The sequence below is a fragment of the Oryctolagus cuniculus genome, chromosome 6, assembly GCF_051225735.1.
Source record: "Oryctolagus cuniculus isolate XC-2025 breed Fujian yellow rabbit chromosome 6, ASM5122573v1, whole genome shotgun sequence".
In the NCBI taxonomy this organism is placed as follows: Eukaryota; Metazoa; Chordata; class Mammalia; order Lagomorpha; family Leporidae; genus Oryctolagus; species Oryctolagus cuniculus.
In genome coordinates, this window is record NC_142872.1 from 145,938,935 (window position 1) to 145,965,597 (window position 26,663).

At 39.4% G+C, this 26,663-nt stretch overlaps 1 protein-coding gene across 11 annotated transcripts in view; it reads right to left on the minus strand.

The window, feature by feature from the left end:
• The window catches only part of TAF2 (TATA-box binding protein associated factor 2), a 136,293-nt gene that overhangs the window by 43,862 nt on the left and 65,768 nt on the right, over nucleotides 1–26,663 (minus strand). For all 11 annotated transcript variants that reach the window (XR_016235916.1, XR_007918706.3, XR_007918709.3 and 8 more), the window contains 4 exons: nucleotides 21,799–21,992; nucleotides 19,966–20,105; nucleotides 17,104–17,173; nucleotides 606–715 (listed from right to left, as the gene is read on the minus strand). Coding sequence is in view for 5 of the 11 variants with exons in the window: in XM_051844012.3 (XP_051699972.1) it covers nucleotides 606–715; nucleotides 17,104–17,173; nucleotides 19,966–20,105; nucleotides 21,799–21,992 (514 nt within the window). In the remaining 6 variants the exon portion in view is untranslated. The remainder of the gene's footprint in view (nucleotides 1–605; nucleotides 716–17,103; nucleotides 17,174–19,965; nucleotides 20,106–21,798; nucleotides 21,993–26,663) is intronic.

Below are 26,663 nucleotides of genomic sequence, written 5' to 3' on the forward strand. Positions count from 1 at the left end.
GGGAGGGAGGGAGGGAGGGAGGGAAGGAGGAAGGAAATCAACGAACTGAACCAACAGAATGGGAGAAAATTCAAATGCTATGTCCCAGAATTAGTGTTTCTAAGCACTATATTATCCTGTCTCTTAACCTCATTTGAAAATACCATGACCTCCAAAGTATAGAGTAGTAACAAAACGCATTTTTTAAAAATATAGGTTGCATCTTATTCTATTCTGCATCAACTGCAAAAAGCTGGTTAAGTCTGCCTACTAGGTGGCTGGGGAAAAGAATTTTCACTCCTTTGTAGCCTTCTGAAATAATAAAAATCATACTTTACAAGTTCATATTTCTAACCCTTCAACCATTTGAAATATTTTCATACACATTAGTATTTTGGATTCCTCAACCACCCTGTGGAGCAAACTGAGTAAATATATCTTTAATGAACATTATCATACCTACCACTGTAAAGATGTGATATACTACTCAAAAAAAAAAAAAAAAAAAAAGACAAAAACTTGACTTTGGTTCTTAAATGCTATTGAATTGAAAATCTGTCATAAAACAGAAACACTCCAATAAAGTTGTTAAAAAGCAAACAAAAAACCAATCATTATTTTCCTACCAGAATTCATGAGTTTCCAAAGTTGATCCACCAGGGCCTCATTGCATAAGGGAGACTCCATGTTCTTTGTAAATGGAGGGTTCTTAGTCAACATGTTCAGAATTTTGTGCCTGGCATAAATAAAAGCAAAAATTAAATTTCTGAGGACCATTTGTTGATTGATGCTATGAGTAGAAGATATAAAGTATATGGAAATGATCTATAGTTCTTCCTTCCTATTTTATCATTTTCCACTGTAAGGTCTAGCTCTGTATTTAGTTCCATTTCAAAACATACTATGTTAGATCCCAAAACGTCAGAAAAATGTAAAATATCTTAATTTCACATATTTATGGAATACAGTGATAATTCAATACATGTATATAATGTATAATGATCAAACCTGAATAATTAGCATTTCAACCTCCTTAGATATTTAAAATATTTTTTGATTATATACCAATTATGAATATACAGACTAGTGCTAACTAGAGACTGGGAAGGGTGCAGGTAGAGGGAGGTTGGAAAACACGCACCTAAACACAGAAGTAATAAGTTCTAGAGTTCTACAGCACAGTGGAGTAACTATAGTTCACAACAATCTATCAATCTATCATGTATTTTATGAATAACTGGAAAAGAAAAGCTCAAAGGCTCCTAACAAAAATGATAGAGAAGGAAACAGTAATGACTCTGATATGATTAGTGCATACTGTACATACATGTATTTAAAATCTCCTAAATGTTGACTATTGTTTTTTCATTCTAAAATTATGCTTAAGTCTAGCTCTAAAATGTAACAGTAATTACTGGTAGTTAGTTTTCTTTTCTTCTTGACTTTTCCCCGCCAGTATCCTTCAGAGCTTTATCTAACTTTACCAAAACTAGTCATTATAATACATAATAATGGAAGCAGAGTTCAAAATCTATATTTAATTTTTTAAAGGTTATTTTACACTGAGTTTTAAAACAAACCAAGGGCTACAAAAATAAAATGCTTGTGGAAGGATGAGGAAACCTTGATTAACAAGTATAAAGTGGGCAGGAGTAAAAACTTCTAGTGTTCTTTTGCAAGTAGGGTGGTTAGAGAAACTGATAATGTGCTATGCAATTTTTCTTTTAAAAAAAATCAGAAGGGGGACCAGCATTGAGGTTTAGTGCAGCAGTGCCGGCATCCCATAAAGGTGCTGGTTCCAGTCCTCGCTGCTCCACTTTTGATCCAGCTCCCTGCTGATGGCCTGGGAAAAGCAGCGGAGGATGGACAGAGTGTCTGGGCCCCTGTCATGCATGTGGGAGACCTGGAGGAGGCTCCTGGGTCCTGGCTTCAACCCAGTCCAATCTGGGAGTTGCAGCCCTTTGGGGAGTAACCATCAGATGGAAGACTTCTCTCCCTCTCTCTCTGTTAACTCTTTCAAAGAAATAAAATAAATCTCAAAAAAAAAATTAGAAGAATTTTGAATGTTCTCACCATAAAGAAAAGCTATATGCTTAAGGAGAAACATATGTTTACCCTTGACTGCATATTATACTGTGTATTCATGTACAAAACTTCATAGGATATTCCACAAGTATGTATAATTTTCATGTATTGGGTAAAAAATGTAAGAAAAGAAAACACTTGTCTTTGGGACAGGAGAAGGGAAAGGGAGTGATTTTAAGTGAAATACAAACATTTAACCTATCTTTTTAGATTAAAAATTCTACCCAATTAACACAGCTGACTATAGCAATTCTATATCAAGGACACTTATTTTTTTTTAATAAAAGGAACAGTAGGATGAAGAGAAAAGATTCCTTTCCAATGAACAAGAAACAAAGAAAAACTGAAAAACAGACCAGATGTCCCAAGACATCAAAAACCACACATGTAGAACAACTACTGCATAGTAACACGTCTACCCAGTGAACACTCATTGCTATTAAAAATTTTACTTTTCAAATAAAGGATTTACCCTTGATCAAATGTAACAGAATTGTTCTAGGTTAGGTTTCCTAAAATCAAATAAAATAGCTTTAGGGGCAAACACTTAGCCTCATAGTCAAGAAGCCACATTCCGGGGCCAGGGCCAGAGCTCACTTGGTTAATCCTCCGCCTGCGGCACCAGCATCCCATATGGGTGCCGGGTTCTAGTCCCTGTTGCTCCTCTTCCAGTCCAGCTCTCTGCTGTGGCCCAGGAAGGAAGTGGAGGATGGCCCAAGTGTTTGGGCCCTGCACCCACATGGGAGACCAGGAGGAAGCACCTGGCTCCTGGCTTCGGATCTGCACAGTGCAGCGGCCAAGTGGTCATTTGGGGGGTGAACCAATGGAAGGAAGATCTTTCTCTCTGTCTCTCTCTTTCTCTCTAACTCTGCCTGTCAAAAATAAATAAATAAATAAAATCAATTATTCAGATTATAGAGCACAAAACTGACAAAAATTGTAACCAAGTTTGCAAAAATCATGAGAACATACTAAAAACAGTCTTCAATATATACATTTCAAATATATGGTGTTCAAAACAAGATCTCAGAAATATGTATGTTAATGTTAGCTCTGTTATTATAAATCGCCAACAAATGAATATATATATTTACAGTATATATGTACTTTCTTTTTCTATTTGTTATCAGAATCTTACAAATCTTCAAAGCACATGTTTTCTGTGAATTTTTGAAAACATTTTCTATGCATGGATTTTAAACATTTTTTGCACCAAAAGAAACTAATCTGTTAATTCCATTTTCCATGAACTTTTTGAGGTAGTCTCATACTTAAAATTATAGGGAACAGACTTCATTAATAATATTTTGAAAAATATTATTCAAAGGCAAGTCAAATAGAAATAAAATAAATGATTAAAGTATAATATATTCCTCCAATTCTTCTCAAACTATTCAGAACAATCAAAAAAGAAGGAATCCTCAAAAATTCTTTCTATGAAGCAAGCATCACCTTAATTCCTAAGCCAGAAAAAGATGCAGCATTGAAAGAGAATTACACACCAATATCCCTGATGAACATAGATGCAAAAAACCTCAATAAAATTCTGGCCAATAGAATGCAACAACACATCAGAAAGATCAAGACCAAGTGGGATTTATCCCTGGTATGCAGGGATGGTTCAATGTGCGCAAAACAATCAATGTGATACACCACATTAACAGACTGCAGAAGAAAAACCATATGATTATCTCAATAGACGCAGAGAAAGCATTTGATAAAATACAACACCCTTTCATGATGAAAACTCTAAACAAATTGGGTATGGAAGGAATATTCCTCAATACGATCAAAGCAATTTATGAAAAACCCACGGCCAACATCCTATTCAAAGGGGAAAAGTTGGAAGCATTTCCACTGAGATCTGGTACCAGACAGGGATGCCCACTCTCACCACTGCTATTCAATATAGTTCTGGAAGTTTTAGCCAGAGCCATTAGGCAAGAAAAAGAAATTAAAGGGATACAAATTGGGAAGGAAGTCAAACTATCCCTCATTGCAGATGATATGATTCTTTATTTAGGGGATCCAAAGAATTCTACTAAGAGACTCTTGGAACTCATAGAAGAGTTTGGCAAAGTAGCAGGATATAAAATCAATGCACAAAAGTCAACAGCCTTTGTATACACAGATAATACCATGGCTGAGAAAGAACTTCTAAGATCAATCCCATTCACAATAGCTACAAAAACAATCAAATACCTTGGAATAAACTTAACCAAGGATGTTAACGATCTCTACAAGGAGAATTACAAAATCTTAAAGAAAGAAATGGAAGAGGATACCAAAAAATGGAAAAATCTTCCATGCTCATGGATTGGAAGAATCAACATCATCAAAATGTCCATTCTCCCAAAAGCAATTTATAGATTCAATGTGATACCAATCAAAATACCAAAGACATTCTTCTCAGATCTAGAAAAAATGATGCTGAAATTCATATGGAGGCACAGGAGACCTCGAATAGCTAAAACAATCTTGTACAACAAAAACAAAGCCAGAGGCATCACAATACCAGATTTCAGGACATACTACAGGGCAGTTGTTATCAAAACAGCATGGTACTGGTACAGAAACAGATGGATAGACCAATGGAACAGAATTGAAACACCAGAAATCAACCCAAACATCTACAGCCAACTTATATTTGATCAAGGATCCCAAACCAATCCCTGGAGTAAGGACAGTCTCTTCAACAAATGGTGCTGGGAAAATCGGACTTCCACATGCAGAAGCATCAAGCAAGACCCCTACCTATCACCTTACACAAAAATCCACTCAACATGGATTTAAGACTTAAATCTACGACCTGACACCATCAAATTAGTAGAGAACATTGGAGAAACCCTGCAAGATATAGGTACCGGCAAAGACTTCTTGGAAAAGACCCCAGAAGCACAGGCAGTCAAAGCCAAAATTAACATTTGAGATTGCATCAAATTGAGAAGTTTCTGTACTGCAAAGGAAACAGTCAGGAGAGTGAAGAGGCAACCGACAGAATGGGAAAAAATATTTTTGGCCAGCGCCGTGGCTCAATAGGCTACTCCTCTGCCTTGCGGCACTGGCTCACCAGGTTCTAGTCCAGGTCGGGGCGCCGGATTCTGTCTTGGTTGCCCCTCTTCCAGGCCAGCTCTCTGCTATGGCCTGGGAATGCAGTGGAGGATGGCCCAAGTCCTTGGGCCCTGCACCCCATGGGAGACCAGGAGAAGCACCTGGCTCCTGGCTTCAGATTAGCGCGATGCGCCGGCCACAGCGTGCCAGCCGCGGCGGCCATTGGAGGGTGAACCAACGGCAAAAGGAAGACCTTTCTCTCTGTCTCTCTCTCACTGTCCACTCTGCCTGTCAAAAAAAAAAAAAAAAAATGCAAACTATGCAACAGATAAAGGGCTGATAACCAGAATCTACAAAGAAATCAAGAAACTCCAAAACATCAAAACAAACAACCCACTGAAGAGATGGGCCAAGGACCTCAATAGACATTTTTCAAAAGAGGAAATCCAAATGGCCAACAGGCACATGAAAAAATGTTCAAGGTCACTAGCAATCAGGGAAATGCAAATCAAAACCACAATGAGGTTTCATCTCACCCCGGTTAGAATGGCTCACATTCAGAAATCTACCAACTATAGATGCTGGAGAGGATGTGGGGAAAAAGGGACACTAACCCACTGTTGGTGGGAATGCAAACTGGTTAAGCCACAATGGAAGTCAGTCTGGAGATTCCTCAGAAACCTGAATATAACCCTACCATACAACCTAGCCATCCAACTCCTTGGAATTTACCCAAAGGAAATTAAACTGGCAAACAAAAAAGCTGTCTGCACATTAATGTTTATTGCAGCTCAAATCACAATAGCTAAGACCTGGAACCAACCCAAATGCCCATCAACAATAGACTGGATTTTTTGTTGTTGTTGTTGTTCTTCAAATCCAGCTCGGGGCGGAGCCAAGATGGCGGAATAGTGAGGGCGTGCACCGATAGTCCGGGAAAATTTAGTTTAATAAAAGCGGAGTTACAGTAGCCTCAGAAAAAGGATCAGGAAAAAATTGCAGAGCAAACTCTTCCGGAGCTATTCGCTGTGACACAGAGGACCCACTGGGAGAGCAATGTCGCCCACCATGCGGAAGCCGAACTGTGGCAGCCGCAGAGTCTGAGCGCCAGTGCGGGAAGGAGAGTAGATGTGACACAGAGACTAGCGGGGAGAGAAGGGACGCCCAGGGCTCCGAGTCTACACGTCGGCGCTGGAAGCGGAGGTGAGCTCAGTAACCGGAGACATTGGCCGGGAAAAGGCGGACAGAATTTTAGAGGGAAGCGGGCTTTGAAGCGGGAAAGTACAACAGACTGACTACAGGAGAGAAGGAAAAATAAATAAATAAATAAATAAATAAAAAGGTGGGGGCGTACTGGTACAGACAAGTTCCACTCTCAGCCAACCTCGCAAAGGCGAGCAAGAGACAAAGAGCTGGGATATACATAATAAAAGGGAAGAGTTAAGGCTACAATTCAGTAGCCTAGGCAACCCAGTGGGAGTCCGCAGGAGAAACCCAGCCTGCACAGACTCTTTGGGTAGAAGCCAGAGATCAGAAGCTAAATACCATACATTCTGCTCAGCCTTGCAGTATTACTTACCTCCTGAATAAAAAATAAAATAAAATAAAATAAATAAATGAATAAATAAATAAATAAAGAGAGATTTACCACGCATAATCTGAGGGTGTCACCTTTGCACACCTGTAACCCTGAAGAACCAAGCAGAGCTCCCAGGCCACACCCATCTCAAGGCTCCAAGACTCCTCCAACAGCAGGCAGTCCACTTAACACGGACATAGTATAAAAAATAAAAAATAAAAAAATAAAAAAAAAAACTCACAGTGAGGGAAACAGAATTAACCATGCCAAGCAATAAACACAGAAATCGAGGGAACAAGATCAACGATGAAACTATGACACCTCCAAATAAACAAAACACCCCAAGCCAAGATTATGAAGATGATGAGATAGAAGAAATGCAAGATACGGATTTCAAAAAAATTTATGATAAGAACATTTAGAAGTTTTCAAAAGCAAATACTTGAACTACAGAAATCCTTATTGGACAGGATTGAAAATCTCTCTCGTGAAAATGAAATTTTAAGGAAGAATCAAAATGAAACGCAGAAAGTAGCAGAACAGGAAAGTGTGACAGTGAAGAGAAATCAAAATGAAATGAAGAGCTCAATAGATCAAATGACAAACACATTAGAGAGCCTTAAAAACAGAATGGGTGAAGCAGAAGAGAGAATATCGGACTTAGAAGACAGAGAACAGGAAAGGATACAGTCAAACCAAAGAAAAGAAGAGGAAATTAGAAATCTAAAAAATATTGTTGGGAATCTACAGGATACTATTAAAAAAACCAACATTCGGGTTCTAGGAGTTCCTGAAGGCATGGAGAGAGAGAAAGGATTGGAAGGCCTTTTTAGTGAGATACTAGCAGAGAACTTTCCGGGTTTGGAGAAGGACAGAGACATCCTAGTACAGGAAGCTCATAGAACCCCCAGTAAACATGACCAAAAGAGATCCTCACCACGACACGTTGTAATTAAACTCACCACAGTAAAACATAAAGAAAAGATCGTAAAATGTGAAAGAAACGTCAGATTACTCTCAGAGGATCTCCAATCAGACTCACAGCAGACTTCTCATCAGAAACACTACAGGCTAGGAGGGAATGGCGAGACATAGCACAGGTGCTAAGAGAGAAAAATTGCTAGCCCAGAATATTATATCCTGCTAAGCTCTCATTTGTGAATGAAGGTGAAATAAAGACCTTTCATAGCAAACAGAAATTGAAAGACTTTGTGGCCACTCATCCGGCCCTGCAAAAGATACTTAAAGATGTGCTACACTCAGAAACACAGAAACACAGCCATCAATATGAAAGAAGGGAAAGGAAGAACACCTACCAGTAAAAGAGCATGGGAAGCTCAAAGCATATACTAGAAAATATCTCCGGGAAAATGGCAGGGCAAAGTCACTATGTATCAATAGTCACATTAAACGTCAATGGCCTGAACTGTCCAGTTAAAAGACACAGACTGGCTGACTGGCTTAAGGAACAACACCCAACTATTTGTTGCCTACAAGAAACACATCTCTCTAACAAAGATGCATGCAGACTGAAAGAGGGGCACTATATAATGATTAAGGGTTCAATTCAACAGGAAGATGTAATTATTATAAATGTATATGCACCTAATTACAGGGCACTGGTCTATTTAAAAGATATGTTAAGGGACTTAAAGGGAGACTTAGATTCCAATGCAATAGTACTGGGGGACTTCAATACTCCACTCTCAGAAATAGATAGATCATCCAGACAGAAGATCAACAAGGAAACAGCAGATTTAATTGACACTATTGCCCAAATGGATCTAACAGATATCTACAGAACTTTCAATCCTACATCTAAAGACTTTACATTCTTCTCAGCAGTGCATGGAACCTTCTCTAGGATTGACCACATACTAGGTCATAAAGCAAGTCTCAGCAAATTTAAAAGAATTAGAATCATACCATGCAGCTTCTCAGACCACAGTGGAATGAAGCTGGAAATTAGCAACTCAGGAAACCCCAGAAAGTATGCAAACACATGGAGACTGAACAACATGCTCCTGAATGAACACTGGGTCATTCAAGAAATCAAAAGAGAAATCAGAAACTTTCTGGAAGTAAATGAGGATAACAACACAACATATCAAAACTTATGGGATACGGCAAAAGCAGTATTGAGAGGCAAGTTTATAGCAATAGGGGCCTATATCAAGAAATTGGAAAGGTACCAAATAAATGAGCTTTCAGCGCATCTCAAGGACCTAGAAAATTTGCAGCAAACCAGACCCAAATCTAGTAGGATAAGAGAAATAATTAAAATCAGAGAAGAAATGAACAAGATTGAATCCAAAAAAACATTACAAAAAATCAGCCAAGCGAAGAGCTGGTTTTTTGAAAAAATAAAAAAACTGACACCCCATTGGCCCAACTAACTAAAAAAAGAAAAGACCCAAATCAATAAAATCAGAGATGAAAAAGGAAACATAACAACAGACACCACAGAAATAAAAAGAATCATCAGAAATTACTACAAGGACTTGTATGCCAGCAAACAGGGAAACCTATCAGAAATGGATAGATTCCTGGACACATGCAATCTACCTAAATTGAACCATGAAGACATAGAAAACCTAAATAGACCCATAACTGAGACAGAAATTCAAACAGTAATAAAGGCCCTCCCAACAAAGAAAAGCCCAGGACCAGATGGATTCACTGCTGAATTCTACCAGACATTTAAAGAAGAACTAATTCCATTTCTTCTCAAACTATTCAGAACAATCAAAAAAGAGGGAGTCCTCCCAAATTCTTTCTATGAAGCCAGCATCACCTTAATCCCTAAGCCAGAGAAAGATGCAGCACTGAAAGAAAATTATACACAAATATCCCTGATGAACATAGATGCAAAAATCCTCAATAAATTTCTCGCCAATGGAATACAACAACACATCAGGAAAATCATCCACCCAGACCAAGTGGGATTTATCCCTGGTATGCAGGGATGGTTCAACATTTGCAAATCAATCAATGAGATTCACCACATTAACAGACTGCAGAAGAAAAACCATATGATTATCTCAATAGATGCCGAGAAAGCATTCGATAATATTCAACACCCTTTCATGATGAAAACTCTAAGCAAATTGGGTATAGAAGGAACATTCCTCAATATAATCAAAGCAATTTATGAAAAGCCCACAGCCAGCATCCTATTGAATGGGGAAAGTTGGAAGCATTTCCACTGAGATCTGGCACCAGATAGGGATGCCCACTCTCACCACTGCTATTTAAGATAGTTCTGGAAGTTTTAGCCAGAGCCATCAGACAAGAAAAAGAAATTAAAGGAATACAAATTGAGAAGGAAGAAGTCAAACTATCCCTCTTTGCAGACGATATGATTCTTTACTTAGAGGATCCAAAGAACTCTACTAAGAGACTATTAGAACTCATAGAGGAGTTTGGCAAAGTGGCAGGATATAAAATCAATGCACAAAAATCAACAGCCTTTGTATACACAAGCAATGCCATGGCTGAGAAAGAACTTCTAAGATCAATCCCATTCACAATAGCTACAAAAACAATCAAATACCTTGGAATAAACTTAACCAAGGAAGTTAAAGATCTCTAGAAGGAGAATTACAAAATCTTAAAGAAAGAAATGGAAGAGGATACCAAGAAATGGAAAAATCTTACATGCTCATGGATTGGAAGAATCAACATAATCAAAATGTCCATTCTCCCAAAAGCAATTTATATATTCAATGCAATTCCAATCAAGATACCTGTGGGGAGCAACTGGGAGCAACTTGGACTAGACTAAGTTACTGGAATTAAGACTTATTCTATGCATCTGCTCTCCCACAATATGGCGCTGGGAGAGGAGGAAACAGCTTCTACACAGCTTCCTCCAGTTCAACCAATAAACTGTAGGACCTGCTCCTGATTGGAAGAGAGCAGCATACTCGGCGTGTGGGTAGCAGAGTTGGGATTGGTGGAAGAGGACTATAAAGGAGGAGAGAGACAACATGCACGAGGAACATCTATCTGAAGGAACACCTGAGCAGCCCCCAAGAGAGCCGGCCAGCGGTGTGCTGCTCCCCTGCGGAAGTGGGGAAAGTGGCAGGGGGCCTGTCCCTCCACGGAGGTGGAGGGATGGTAGCCAACCCGGGAAGAACCAGCAGCAAACCTGGGGAGGGCCGAGCAGACAAAAGAACAACGCAGGGTCCTGTGTCGTTCCTCCATGAAGAGGGGGAGTGACATAATGGTGCCGTGACTCGGATAGGAAACCTAAGCAGGGTTCAGTGTCGTTCCTCCACGAAGAGGGGGAGCGACATAATGGTGCTGTGACTCGGATAGGGAACCTAGGAGGGAAGAAACGGGATGAAGTGGGAAAATACCGGAGAGAGAGACTAGCAAAGAGCCTAGGGAAAAGCCGGACGGAAAAGGTGCCAGAAGAAGCTATCGAAAGCCTAGGCATAGACTCGGATATGGACTATGGCGGGGAAGCTGGGAGAAATCTCTAAGGTCGAAAGCGAAAGTGAAACCTAGAAGAAACTTAGACTTGGATACGGACTGTGGGGAGAGGCCAGCAGAAATGAGAGGGGAATATTGTTGGAAGAAAAATTAGGAAACATACCGGGTAGAGAAAAATGTTAGGGAGGATGAAGCCGCGGGGGCAGGCCAAGGCGGAGACGTAAGCTAGCTTGGAATTCCTCAAGTCAGCCCGGGGAGCAAAAGGCGAAAATCTGGAACCAGAGGCAGAGATGTGGGCCGCCAGGTTGTAATCCGTCAGATTAGCCCAGGGAGCAAAAGACGGAAAGCCAAACCGAAAGGCGCAGACGTGAGCTAGGTTGAATTCGCCAGGTTAGCCCGGGGAACTTAGACTGAATACCGGTGGCGGAAACGTGAGCTAGGCTGTGTGATTCGCGGAAGCCGCCGCGTGCAAAGAGAGCACGGGGCTTGAATAGATAGGGAACGCGGGGCTGGCGCAAAGGCCGTGGTGCGGGCGTGAAGGGCGTGGAGACCGCGGAGCGCGCGAAGCCAAGCAGAGCCGGGAACCCGCCGCAGGGCGGGCGACAGGAAGCCGCGCAGATGAGAGAAGCACGGGCTGAAGCAGCGCAGAGCCAGGAAGCCGCCGCAGGGCGAGGCGCCGAGAAGCAGCCTCGGGGCGGGCGCTGGAAAGCCGCGGGAAGTTTAGAAGTAAAATGAGAGAAATAGGAATGTTGGCAGATAGAAGTAAAATAGGAGAAATAGGAATGCCCGGAAGTAGAGAAATAGGGAAAAATAAGGCCTACCCACAACACGGCAATGAGAGAGCTTGGATTCGGTCTGCCTGATTAGTAAGACGATAAGCACCTGTGGGCGGCTGCAGGTCACTGAAGACAGGCACGTTATCAACACCAATAAGTCTCCCCACAATACGGCAATGAGAAGGCTTGGATTCGGTTTGCCTGATTGCTAGGGCTTGTAAGCACCTGCAGGCAGTGCTAGCAGAGCAGAGCATGCGCTGCAGGGCACTGAACTCAGGCACGCATCAGCGCCTAAAAACCTCCTCACAACATGGCGAAGAGAGGACCCGGATTCGGTTTGCCTGACTGGTAGGGCTTGTAAGCACCTGTGGGCAACTGCAGCAAGCAGAGCAGAGTGTGCGCCGCGGGGCACCGAAGACAGGCGCGTATCAATGCCAAAAATAAAAAGAAAGGGGGATCTGTGTGGAGCAACTGGGAGCAACTTGGACTAGACTAAGTTACTGGAATTAAGACTTATTCTATGCATCTGCTCTCCCACAATATGGCGCTGGGAGAGGAGGAAACAGCTTCTACACAGCTTCCTCCAGTTCAACCAATAAACTGTAGGACCTGCTCCTGATTGGAAGAGAGCAGCGTACTTGGCGTGTGGGTAGCAGAGTTGGGATTGGTGGAAGAGGACTATAAAGGAGGAGAGAGACAACATGCACGAGGAACATCTATCTGAAGGAACACCTGTGCAGCCCCCTGGAGAGCCGGCCGGCGGTGTGCCGCTCCCCTGCGGAAGTGGGGAAAGTGGCAGGGGGCCTGTCCCTCCACAGAGGTGGAGGGACGGTAGCCAACCCGGGAAGAACCAGCAGCAAACCAGGGGAGGGCCGAGCAGACGAAAGAACAACGCAGGGTCCTGTGTCGTTCCTCCACGAAGAGGGGGAGCGACAATACCAAAGACATTCTTCTCAGATCTGGAAAAAATGGTGCTGAAATTCATATGGAGGCACAAGAGACCTCAAATAGCTAAAGCAATCTTGTACAACAAAAACAAAGCCAGAGGCATCACAATACCAGATTTCAGGACATACTACAGGGCAGTTGTTATCAAAACAGCATGGTACTGGTACAGAAACAGATGGATAGACCAATGGAACAGAATTGAAACACCAGAAATCAATCCAAACATCTACAGCCAACTTATATTTGATCAAGGATCTGAAACCAATTCCTGGAGCAAGGACAGTCTATTCAATAAATGATGCTGGGAAAATTGGATTTCCACATGCAGAAGCATGAAGAAGACCCCTACCTTACACCTTACACAAAAATCCACTCAACATGGATTAAAGACCTAAATCTACGACCTGACACCATCAAGTTACTAGAGAACATTGGAGAAACCCTTCAAGATATTGGCACAGGCAAAGAATTTCTGGAAAAGACCCGGGAGGCACAGGCAGTCAAAGCCAAAATCAACTATTGGGATTGCATCAAATTGAGAAGTTTCTGTACTGCAAAAGAAACAGTCAGGAAAGTGAAGAGACAACCGACAGAATGGGAAAATATACTTGCAAACTATGCAACAGATAAAGGGTTAATAACCAGAATCTATAAAGAGATCAAGAAACTCCACAACATCAAAACAAACAACCCAATTAAGAGATGGGCCAAGGACCTCAACAGACATTTTTCAAAGGAGGAAATCCAAATGGCCAACAGGCACATGAAAAAATGTTCAAGGTCACTAGCAATCAGGGAAATGCAAATCAAAACCACAATGAGGTTTCACCTCACCCCGGTTAGAATGGCTCACATACAGAAATCTACCAACAACAGATGCTGGCGAGGATGTGGGGAAAAAGGGACACTAACCCACTGTTGGTGGGAATACAAACTGGTCAAGCCACTATGGAAGTCAGTCTGGAGATTCCTCAGAAACCTGAAGATAACCCTACTATTCAACCCAGCCATCCCACTCCTTGGAATTTACCCATAGGAATTTAAATTGGCAAACGAAAAAGCGGTCTGCACCCTAATGTTTATTGCAGCTCAATTCACAATAGCTAAGACCTGGAACCAACCTAAATGCCCATCAACGGTAGACTGGATAAAGAAATTATGGCATATGTACTCTTTAGAATACTATACCGCAGTAAGAAACAACAAAATCCAGTCATTTGCAACAAAATGGAGGAATCTGGAACACATCATGCTGAGTGAAATAAGCCAGTCCCAAAGGGACAAATACCATATGTTCTCCCTGATTGGTGACAACTGACTGAACACTAAAAAGGAAACCTGCTGAAGTGAAATGGACACTATGAGAAACCATGACTTGATCAGCATAGCCCTGACTGTTAATGAACAACTTAATACATTATCCCTCTTAGTAGTTTTTTTTGTCTGTTCTACTTAATATGACTGGTTTAATTCTGTAATTAATACACAGTTATTCTTAAGTGTTGAAATTTAACTGAAATGTGATCCCTGTTAAACATAAGAGTGGGAATAAGAGAGGGAGGAGATGTACAATTTGGGACATGCTCAGGCTGACTTGCCCCAAATGGTAGAGTTAGAAACATACCAGGGGACTCCAATTCAATCCCACCAAGGTGGCATGTACCAATGCCATCTCACTAGTCCAAGTGATCAATTTCAGTTCACAATTGATCATAATGAAAGGACTAAGAGTCAAAGGGAGCATATAAACAAGTATAGTACATGCTAATACTAACCGACAGAATAAATAAAGGGGAGAGTGATCCAACATGGGAAGCGAGATACTCAGCAGACTCATAGAATGGCGGATGTCCTAAACAGCACTCTGGACTCAGAATCAGCCCTTAAGGCATTCCGATCTGGCTGAAAAGCCCATGAGAGTATTTCAGGCATGGAAAGCCAAGACACTCTGGCAAAAGATCTCTGCGAGTGAGATCCCAGTGGAAAGAACAGGTCTTCAAAGAAGGAGGTACCTTTCTCTGAAGGGAGGAGAGAACCTCCACTTTGACTATGACCTTGTCTAAACAAGATAAGAATGGGAGAACTCAAGGGGCTTCCATAGCCTTGGAAACTCATGACTGGAGCATGGGGAGATTATTGAGGCCATAAACAAGAGTGTCAATTTGTAAAGTCAACAACAGGAGTCACTGTGCACTTACTCCTCATGTAGGATCTCTGTCCTTAATGTGCTGTACATTGAGACTTAATGCTATAACGAGTACTCAAACAGTATATTTCACTTTGTGTTTTTATGGGGGTGCAAACTGTTGAAAGCTTTACTTAATGTATACTAAACTGATATTCTGTTAAAAAAAAAAAAAAGAAGAAATTATCAATTCCCAACTTGACTCTCATAGGGATTAAACATGACAATAGGTCTGATCTGATTTCTTCATCATTTAAAAAATCATCTATTATTTTTCACTTTATGTTTCTGTGTGGGAGCAAACTGTTGAAATCTTTACTTAATGTAGGCTAAACTGATCTTCTGTATATAAAGAGAATTGAAAATGAATCTTGATGTGAATGGAAGGGGAGAGGGAGTGGGAGAGGGGAGGGTTGCGGGTGGGAGGGACGTTGTGGGGGGGAAGCCATTGTAATCCATAAGCCGTACTTTGGAAATTTATATTCATTAAATAAAAGTTAAAAAAAAAACAATAGACTAGATAAAGATATTATGGGACATATGTGCTGTATAGAATACTATACAGCAGTCAAAAACAATGAAATCCGGTCATTTGCAACAAAATGGAGGAATCTGGAAAACATGCTGAGTGAATTAAGCCAGTCCCAAAGGGACAAATATCATATGTTCTCCCTGATTGGCGACAACAAACTGAGCACCAAAAAGGAAACCTGTTGAAGTGAAGTGGACACTATGAGAAACAGTAAATTGATCAGCCCTTGTCCTGACTGTTGATGTACAATGTAATACTTTATCCCTTTTAGTATTTTTTTTTGTTCTAGTACTATTGGTTGAACTCTGTAATTAACACACAATTATTCTTAGGTGCTTAAATTTAACTGAAAAGTGATCCCTGTTAAATATAAGAGTGGGAATAAGAGAGGGAGGAGATGTACAATTTGGGACATGCTCAATCAGACTTGCCCCAAATGGTGGAGTTAGAAACGAGCCAGGGGATTCCAATACAATCCCATCAAGGTGACATGTACCAATGCCATCCCACTAGTCCAAGTGATCAATTTCAGTTTACAATTGATCACACTGATAGGTCTAAGAGTCAAAGGGATCACACAAACAAGTGTCTGCTAATACTAACTGATAGAATTAAAAGGGAGAGAATGATCCAACATGGGAAGTGGGATACACAGCAGACTCATAGAATGGCAGATGTCCTAAACAGCACTCTGGCCTCAGAATCAGCCCTTAAGGGTCATGGATCTGGCTGAAAAGCCCATGAGAGTATTTCAGGCATGGAAACCCAAGACACTCTGGCAAAAGAAAAAAAAAAAAAAAACCTAAACGAAAGATCTCTGTGAGTGAGATCCCAGTGGAAAGAACAGGGCCATCAAAGAAGGAGGTACCTTTCTCTGAAGGGAGGAGAGAACTTCCACTTTAACTATGACCCTGTCGGAATAAGATCGAAGTCAGCAAACTCAAAAGGCTTCCATAGCCTTGGCAACTCATGACTGGAGTCTAGGGAGATTACTGACACCATAAACAAGAGTGTCAATTTGTTAAGTCAACAACAGGTGTCACTGTGTACTTACTCCTCATGTAGGATCTCTGTCCTTAATGTGTTGTCCAATGTGAAGTAATGCTATAACTAGTACTGAAACAGTATTTTACACTTTGTGTTTCTGTGTGGGTGCAAATTGATGAAATCTTTACTTAATATATACTAAATCGATCTTCTGTATATAAAGAGAATTGAAAATGAATCTTGATGTGAATGGAATGGGAGAGGGAGTGGGAGATGGGAGGAGTGCGAGTGGGAGGGAAGTTACGGGTGGAGAAAGCTGTTGTAATCCATAAACTGTACTTTGGAAATTTATATTTACTAAATAAAAGTTAAAACAAAAAGTATAATATATTCCCATATTTGGAAATGTGAAACTCAAGCCCATAAATATGCACAATATTTTTTATATAAAAATTTAAAAAGTCATAAGCAATTGTTCCATGTACAAGCTATTCAAATCATTTCAGGATTTATAATAGTAAAATATGATGGCACGTAAACTAACCTTACATAGGGTACAGGATCGGTCTGAATCATATTAAGTAGCCATTGCAGTTCTTCATAACTCCTGTCCACTTTAAAGAAAAAAAAAAAAAAAGTTCTAGTTAATTTTAACAAGTGACAGGCAGAGTTTACACTTAATATTAGGACTCTGTATTTTCTGGATTTCTAATCATAGTTGAAGACTATAGGCGAGGTCTTACGTTTTCTTGCAATTTTTATGCAATGGGCTACTTTGTAACTTTTCTAAGTATAATGTTTTGTGTACCCAAGATATAAAATAGCACTAAGTGTACATTTTTTATTAAAAGCAAACACATGGCAAACATAGCAGAGAAAATCACCATATTTTAAGAACCTTAAATTAGATATTAAACAAAATTAATCTAAATAAAATTGTTTCTACATGCTTAAATTATAGAAGCTTGATTCCCAATGGTATCTCAACCATGGTATGTAGCAAGGACAACTGCTCCTGCCCAAATGTTTTCTTCCATTTAGTCTTGGGGCCATGACTAACCTGACATAGCAGGTTAAGCCACCACTTGTGATGCCAATATTCCACACAGACATCTGTCTGTGTCCAGGTTGCTCCACTTTTGATCCAGCTCTCTCTAATGGCCTGAGAAAGCAGCAAAGGATGGCCCCAAGTGGTTGGACCCCAGCCACCAAAGTGGTAAAACTGGATGAAGCACCTGGCTCTTGGTTTCTGCCGTGGCTGGCCCTGGTCATTTGTGGCCATTTGGGAAGTGAACAAGCAGATGGAAGATCTCTTTCTTTTTCTCTCTGTCTCACCTCTCTAACTCTGACTTTCAAATAAATTAAGTAGGTAAGTAAATAAATAAATAAATATTTTAAAGAGCAGCCTTAACTTTTCAGCATAATATAAAGGTAATACAAAAATAGTGTCATGAACATAGCTGACATAAAATGACTCATTAGAGATTTTCATTCACCTTTTCAACAAGTTTTGCTTTTACAATTCGACAAGTTTTGTTTTCAGATTGTTTTTTCTATTTTTTATATATTCCACTTTCTAATTAGATCATTCTTTTTTAAACTCAAATTTAAGAATCATATTTAGTTTAGCATTCTTTGGAAACTACATTGGCGGTTTCTTAAATTTTCATTCCAGGTAGTACTAATTCATGACATACTCTATTATTTATGATATAATGAAGATCATTCATACATCATAAGGAAGGTTGTTGGAAATAATAACACACAATGGTAAAATGTCAAAACAGAAATAATAAAAGGAATACATTTTTTTTCTTGCACAGAAAGTTATCTAACAGCAAAAAACATCGTTATTTCCATAATTTCTTAAATGAAAGGATATTTTCTCCCTCAACAAAATGGAATAATTGACAATACTTTCTGAGTTTAGGACATGTGAAATATATACATTATATTGTTATTATTCTTTACTTTCAGACAAAAAACAAGTATTTCTATTAAAATTTACAAAAATCACAAAAATGTGTGCATATTTTGCTCTATTTTAACACTTAAAAATGAACCAACTTCTACTAAAGAACTTCCTTTGACCCTTCCCTCTCTTTCCACAGTTAGACAAGTCTAGCATACCGTAACTTCTTTACCCTTTCTATACCTCAATGCTGTATATGGGAATGTTATATATAGATTATATTTACACATTTCCTCTAATTACCTATTATTTTAAAAGATTATCTTCGAACTATACATTAAATTTTACTACCTGTTTAATGAATATTTAAGCTGTTTATAAGCATACTTACTGATCAATAGTTATTTCCTTTCATACCTTCCCTAACCTTGAGTTTTCTGATTTACATCCAAGTCAGCTGAAAATTATTACTGGTAGTTTATCCTTAAGACTGTTCCAAGAAAAGATGTAATTCTAATTCTCCGAAGCTATGTGAGTCACAATTTGGTGAAGTGAAAATCTTAGATCATAATGTTTCCTAAAAATGTGATAGCCAATTGTTCTTTGTCTTTTGACTCTTGAAATTCTGAATGACTCAGAGGTCACATTACCCTTTCACACTGTACAATAAACTGGCTCTAAAACAAATTTTTTCCTTAACTGGGGATCAGCATAGCTAGTAAAGTCACCACCTGCTATGCCAGCATTCCATATGGATGCCAGTTTGTGTCTCAGCTGCTCCACTTCTGATCCAGCTCCCTGGCAATGTGCCTGGGAAAGCAGCAGAAGACTGCCCAAGTGCTTGGACCTCTGCTACCCACATGGGAGACCTGGATGAAGACCCTGGCTCCTGGCTTCGTCCTGGCTAAGTGTTAGCTATTGTGGCCACTTGGGGAGTGAACCAGCAGGTGGAAATCTGTCTTTGTCTCTCGCTCTCTCTCTGCAACTCTGCCTTTCAAATAAATAAATAACCTTTTAAAAAATTGTAAATTTTGTCCAGATCTTACTTAGGTCAGTTTATCATGTCCTTCCAAACTATCCTACTATTTGTTGAATGACTGCTTTCCTTCATACAGCTCTATTCTTCATGACATTTTTTTAGCACTTCTATCCCTTAAATTTCTGAGATTGTTTTTAATGCATATTATTCTCTTATGTTTTTCAAGTTAACAAAGTCTTGCCTAATTCCCCTACTATTTATGTCTCTTGCTTTTCTTTCACAGATAAAAATTTTTAGATAGGTAAAAGATGCTTTATTGAATCCTTCATAGAAATTTCCCAAACATCATCTGGTTTCTTAAAATAACATGCAATTAAAGCTATCAAATGATACACTGATTTCTCACAAAGTAAATATCTGTATTATACTTACATGAAAATCTTAATAACCAAGACTGACTTTAGAAGGCAAAATTTCTTTCTAAAATGATAGAGTATCTTTTTCTAATGCATTACCTTTAGTATAATCAACAACTGCTTCTAAAGCTGCTATCCTAATATCCACAAAGTGGCCATATTCAGCATAAGATTTAAAAAGAGCTGGATCACTTGGCACATGTCCATTCTTCTGAAGCACCCGTATGGCTCTCAAACAACTAGGGGGGGAAAAACACATTAACTGCTTTCATTAAGATATTATGAATCAAATTTGTTTCATAGGTATCAAACTCAATTGTAGCAGTAAATTTAAAAACTGAAGTGACTGGAATCAACCTTCAAGTCTGTAAATTGAATTTCTGTAATGATGAGAAAAATTCAAAATTATGGGACGACATGTTGCCTAGCTGTGAAAACACTCGTTAAGATGCCTGCCTGGGTTTGAGCTCCACCTCCAGCTCCTCATTCCAGCTTCCTGTCAATGCAGACCAGGGGAGGCAGAACGTGATGGCTCAAGTAACTGGGCTCTTGTCACCTACATGGGAGAGACCCAGATTGAGTCACTCACTGGCTCCTGACCCAGCTCAAGTGGTTGCATTCATTTCCAGAACATACCACTGAATATGAATGCTCTCTGATCCTCTCTCTCACTCTGTCTCAATTTTTTAAATTCAAAATTATTACACTAAAACCTATTAAAAGAAAATAATCTTCAAAATGTATTTGAAAACTCAAAGTTTCAAGAAATTTCAAGTATCATTTTACTTATAACAGGAACATTCTTTAGAAAAAAGTATTTAGCATAAAAAATTTACCAAGATACATATAGAATCTTAAAAGTATTTAAGATATTTGAATCAATAATCAACTTTTTGCAAACTCCTAAAAAAATAAAAAATTTTGACAGCCATATTCAAAGAAACTGACAGAAGTGAAAAAGTGAATAGAGTTGTGGTGCAGTGGGCTGGGCTGCCGCCTGCAATGCCAGCATCCCATGTGCCGGTTGGAGTGCCAGCTAAACAAATTTCCAGACCAGCTCCCTGCTAGTGTGCCAGGAAAATCAACAGAAGACTTCCCAAGTGCTTGGGCCTGCACCACCCACGTTCTTGGCTCCTGGCTTCAGCCTGTTTCAGCTCCAGTCAATTGTAGCCATTTGGGGAGTGAACCAGTAGTTGGAAGACCTATCTCTGTAAACCTTTCTTTCAAATAAGTAATATCTTTAGAAAAAAAAAAAAAAGGAAAAAGTCATCTTAAAAGATTAGAAATAGAAGATTTTATATTATAGCCCATAGAATAAAAGGCTATCTAGACATAAAAACAACCCAGATGAAGAATTTCTGACACGAGAAAATGCTTCTGATACAAACAGAATAAAAACTATATATAATTTCATCTCAAGAAATTAAAAATTTATATAGTTATATATAGTTATAGAGGGAAAAAAATTTAGAGGAACACTCTCCGAATATGACAATATCTGTGGGTGACAGAATCAGAGATTTTTAATTTTTTCCTTTTACTTTACTACATTTCTTAATTTGCTATAATGAGAACAGATTTCTTTAATAGTAATGAAAATAATTTATTTTGAAAGTCAGAGCTAGAGATAAAGGGAGAGATCTTCCATGCGCTGATTCACTCCCCAGAAGGCCTCAATAGCCACTGCTGGGTCAGGTCAAAGTCAGGAGCTTCATTAGGGTCTCCCATGTGGGTGCATGGGTCCAAACACTTGAGCTGTCTTCTGCTGCTTTTCCCAGGCCACTAGCAGGGAGCTGGATCAGAAGCGGAGCAGCCAGGATACAAACCGGCATCCAAATGGGATGCCGGCCTGTGTTGCAGGTGGCAGTTTTACCTGTTCCACCAAAACACCAACTCCTAGATAGTCCTAAAAAGTAAAGAATTTAATCATACCTGACAGTGATGGTATGTCTATAACTTGGGAGAAGTTTTTCCATATTCAGAAACCTAGTGATTTCTTCAAGAATGAGTCTCACATCAGGATTGAGGTTATCCAAAGTTCTAACCTCATTATTCACACTAACTGCAGGAGTAACAGAGTTGGCCAGGGCATCAATCATTTCTGCACGGTAATAATTATCTGAAAACTAAGGCAAGAAATAATTAATTTGAAATATATCGAACATATATTATATTACATATATTTTAATAATTTAAAGTATTAATCTGAAATACAATCTGAAGTATACTTTTATTATCTGAAAAGGTAAGCAACTTCTCCAGTAAATATATTCAGCTCTGTCCCTTGTATGGAGTCATACCTTGGAAAGTAAGAGTAAAAGAAATCGACTAATCAGTGACACATTTTTTAACTGAACAAATATTTACTTCCTAGGTACTCTTATGGTAACCTAGTCAGATCCTATATAAAGAGATAGCAGGGCCACATATCTTGCTGCTAACACAGAACTTAACATCAGTATTCAATGCTCTACTTTGTAATATATAAACATAGAACCAACTTAAAAAACAGACACTATAGGGACATTTTCAAACTGTCACTTTGCTGATGGGGCTATTTGTTCCAGGACCTAGTCCTCTGTCTGGCTCCCATTTTTAATAGCTCAATTAATCCTTTTATTTCAGAGATTTCTTGGTCTCATGCATTTGGTTTAACAGCCCCACATATCAGCAGCAACTTCGTGAGAAAATGTCTAAACTGAGAAGCAATCAGCACAAAGATTCTGAGTAACTCAGTATTCCTTATAATTATATCCAAGAATCAAAATAAACTTTTCTACTGGAATAAAAGGATTCCAATGACCAATTTAATTTTCCATTAAACTATAACGGAAAGAACTATATTATCCTGTCAGTGTCTTCTGATTGGTTCAGTATTTATCTTTTTAAGAGAGACTTATATATTCCCAAGATGAATCTTACAAAAGAATGTGAAAGTTGTCAAACGACACTATAGCCCAAATGGATCTAACAGATATCTATAGAACTTTTCATCCTACACAGAAAGCATTTACATTCTTCTCAGCAGTACATGGAACCTTCTCTAGGATTGACCACATACTAGGCCATAAAGCAAGTCTCAGCAAATTGAAAAGATTCAAAATCATACCATGCAGCTTCTCAGACCATAAAGGAATGAAGTTGGAAATTAGCAACTCAGGAATCCCTAAAGCATATGCAAATGCATGGAGATTGAACAACATGATCCTGAATGAACAATGGGTCATAGAAGAAATCAAAAGAGAAATCAAAAATTTTCTGGAAGTAAATGAGGATAACAGCACAACATACCAAAACTTATGGGATACAGCAAAAGCAGTGTTAAGAGGAAAGGTTATATCAATAGGTGCCTACATCAAGAAATTGGAAAGGTACCAAATAGATGAGCTTTCACTGCATCTCAAGGATCTAGAAAATCTGCAGCAAACCAGACCCAAATCTAGTAGGAGAAGAGAAATAATTAAAATCAGAGAAGAAATCAACAGGATTGAATAAAAAAAAAATTACAAAAAATCAGCCAAATGAGGAGCTGGTTTTTGAAAAAATAAACAAAATTGACACCCCCTTGGCCCAACTAACTAAAAAAAGAAGAGAAAAGACCCAAATCAATAAAATCAGAGATGAAAAAGGAAACATAACAACAGACACCACAGAAATAAAAAGAATCATCAGAAATTACTACAAGGACCTGTATGCCAGCAAACAGGGAAACCTATCAGAAATGGATAGATTCCTGGACACATGCAACCTACCTAAATTGAACCAGGAAGACATAGAAAACCTAAACAGACCCATAACTGAGACAGAAATTGATACAGTAATAAAGGCCCCCCCAACAAAGAAAAGCCCAGGACCAGACAGATTCACTGCTGAATTCTACCAGACATTTAAAGAAGAACCACCTCCAATTCTTCTCAAACTATTCAGAACAATCGAAAAAGAGGGAATCCTCCTAAATTCTTTCTATGAAGTAAGCATCACATTAATTCCTAAGCCGGAAAAAGATGCAAAATTGAAAGAGAATTACAGGCCGGACCACGGCTCACTAGGCTAATCTTCTGCCTGAGGCGCCGGCACACCGGGTTCTAGTCCTGGTCGGGGTGCCGGATTCTGTCCCGGTTGCCCCTCTTCCAGGCCAGCTCTCTGCTGTGGCCAGGGAGTGCAGTGGAGGATGGCCCAAGTCCTTGGGCCCTGCACCCCATGGGAGACCAGGAGAAGCACCTGGCTCCTGCCATCGGATCAGCGCGGTGCGCCAGCTGCACCGCACCAGCCACGGCGGCCATTGGAGGGTGAACCAACAGCAAAGGAAGACCTTTCTCTCTGTCTCTCTCTCTCTCTCTAACTGTCCACTCTGCCTGTCAAAAAAAAAAAAAAAAAAAAAGAGAATTACAGACCAATATCCCTGATGAACATAGATACAAAAATCCTCAATAAAATTCTGGCCAATAGAATGCAACAACACATCAGAAAGATCATCCATCCAAACCAAGTGGGATTTATCCCTGGTATGCAGGGATGGTTCAATGTGCGCAAAACAATCAATGTGATACACCACATTAACAGACTGCAGAAGAAAAACCATATGATTATCTCAATAGACGCAGAGAAAGCATTTGATAAAATACAACACCCGTTCATGATGAAAACTCTAAGCAAATTGGGTATGGAAGGAACATTCCTCAATACAATCAAAGCAATTTATGAAAAAACCACGGCCAACATCCTATTCAAAGGGGAAAAGTTGGAAGCATTTCCACTGAGATCTGGTACCAGACAGAGATGCCCACTCTCACCACTGCTATTCAATATAGTTCTGGAGGTTCTAGCCAGAGCTATTAGGCAAGAAAAAGAAATTAAAGGGATACAAATTGGGAAGGAAGAACTCAAACTATCCCTCTTTGCAGATGATATGATTCTTTATTTAGGGGATCCAAAGAATTCTACTAAGAGACTCTTGGAACTCATAGAAGAGTTTGGCAAAGTAGCAGGATATAAAATCAATGCACAAAAGTCAACAGCCTTTGAATACACAGGCAATACCATGGCTGAGAAAGAACTTCTAAGATCAATCCCATTCACAATAGCTACAAAAACAATCAAATACCTTGGAATAAACTTAACCAAGGATGTTAACGATCTCTACAAGGAGAATTACAAAATCTTAAAGAAAGAAATAGAAGAGGATACCAAAAAATGGAAAAATCTTCCATGCTCATGGATTGGAAGAATCAATATCATCAAAATGTCCATTCTCCCAAAAGCAATTTATACATTCAATGAGATACCAATCAAGATACCGAAGACCTTCTTCTCAGATCTAGAAAAAATGATGCTGAAATTCATATGAAGACACAGGAGTCCTCGAATAGCTAAAGCAATCTTGTACAACAAAAACAAAGCCAGAGGCATCACAATACCAGATTTCAGGACATACTACAGGGCAGTTGTTATCAAAACAGCATGGTACTGGTACAGAAACAGATGGATAGACCAATGGAACAGAATTGAAACACCAGAAATCAACCCAAACATCTACAGCCAACTCATATTTGATCAAGGATCCAAAACCAATCCCTGGAGTAAGGACAGTCTATTCAATAAACGGTGCTGGGAAAATTGGATTTCTACGTGCAGAATCATGAAGCAAGACCCCTACCTTTCACCTTACACAAAAGTCCACTCAACATGGATTAAAGACTTAAATCTACGACCTGACACTATCAAATTACTAGAGAGCACTGGAAAATCCCTGCAAGATATAGGTACCGGCAAAGACTTCTTGGAAAAGACCCCAGAAGCACAGGCAGTCAAAACCAAAATTATTATTTGGGATTGCATCAAATTGAGAAGTTTCTGTATTGCAAAGGAAACAGTCAGGAAAGTGAAGAGACAACCGACAGAATGGGGAAAAATATTTGCAAACTATGCAACAGATAAAGGGTTGATAATAAGAATCAACAAAGAAATCAAGACACTCCACAACATCAAAACAAACAACCCACTGAAGAGATGGGCCAAGGACCTCAACAGACATTTTTCAAAGGAGGAAATCCAAATGGCCAACAGGCACATGAAAAAATGTTCAAGATCACTAGCAATCAGGGAAATGCAAATCAAAACCACAATGAGGTTTTACCTCTCCTGGTTAGAATGGCTCACATTCAGAAATCTACCAACTATAGATGCTGGAGAGGATGTGGGGAAAAAGGGACACTAACCCACTGTTGGTTGAATGCAAACTGGTTAAGCCACTATGGAAGTCAGTCTGGAGATTCCTCAGAAACCTGAATATAACCCTACTATTCAACCCAGCTATCCCACTCCTTGGAATTTACCCAAAGGAAATGAAATTGACAAACAAAAAAGCTGTCTGCACCCTAATGTTTATTGCAGCTCAAATCACAATAGCCAAGACCTGGAACCAACGCAAATGCCCATCAACAGTAGACTGGATAAAGAAATTATGGGACATGTACTCTATAGAATACTATACAGCAGTCAAAAGCAATGAAACCCGGTCATTTGCAACAAGATGGAGAAATTTGGAAAACATCTTGCTGAGTGAATTAAGCCAGTCCCAAAGGGACAAATATCATATGTTCTCCTGATCTGGGACAACTAACTGAGCAGCAAAGGGGAAACTTGTTGAAGTGAAATTGACACTATGAGAAACAGTGACTTGATCAGCCCTTGTCCTGACTGTTGATGTACAATGTAATACTTTATCCCTTTTAGTATTTTTATTTGTTCTAGTACTATTGGTTGAACTCTGTAATTAACACACAATTATTCTTAGG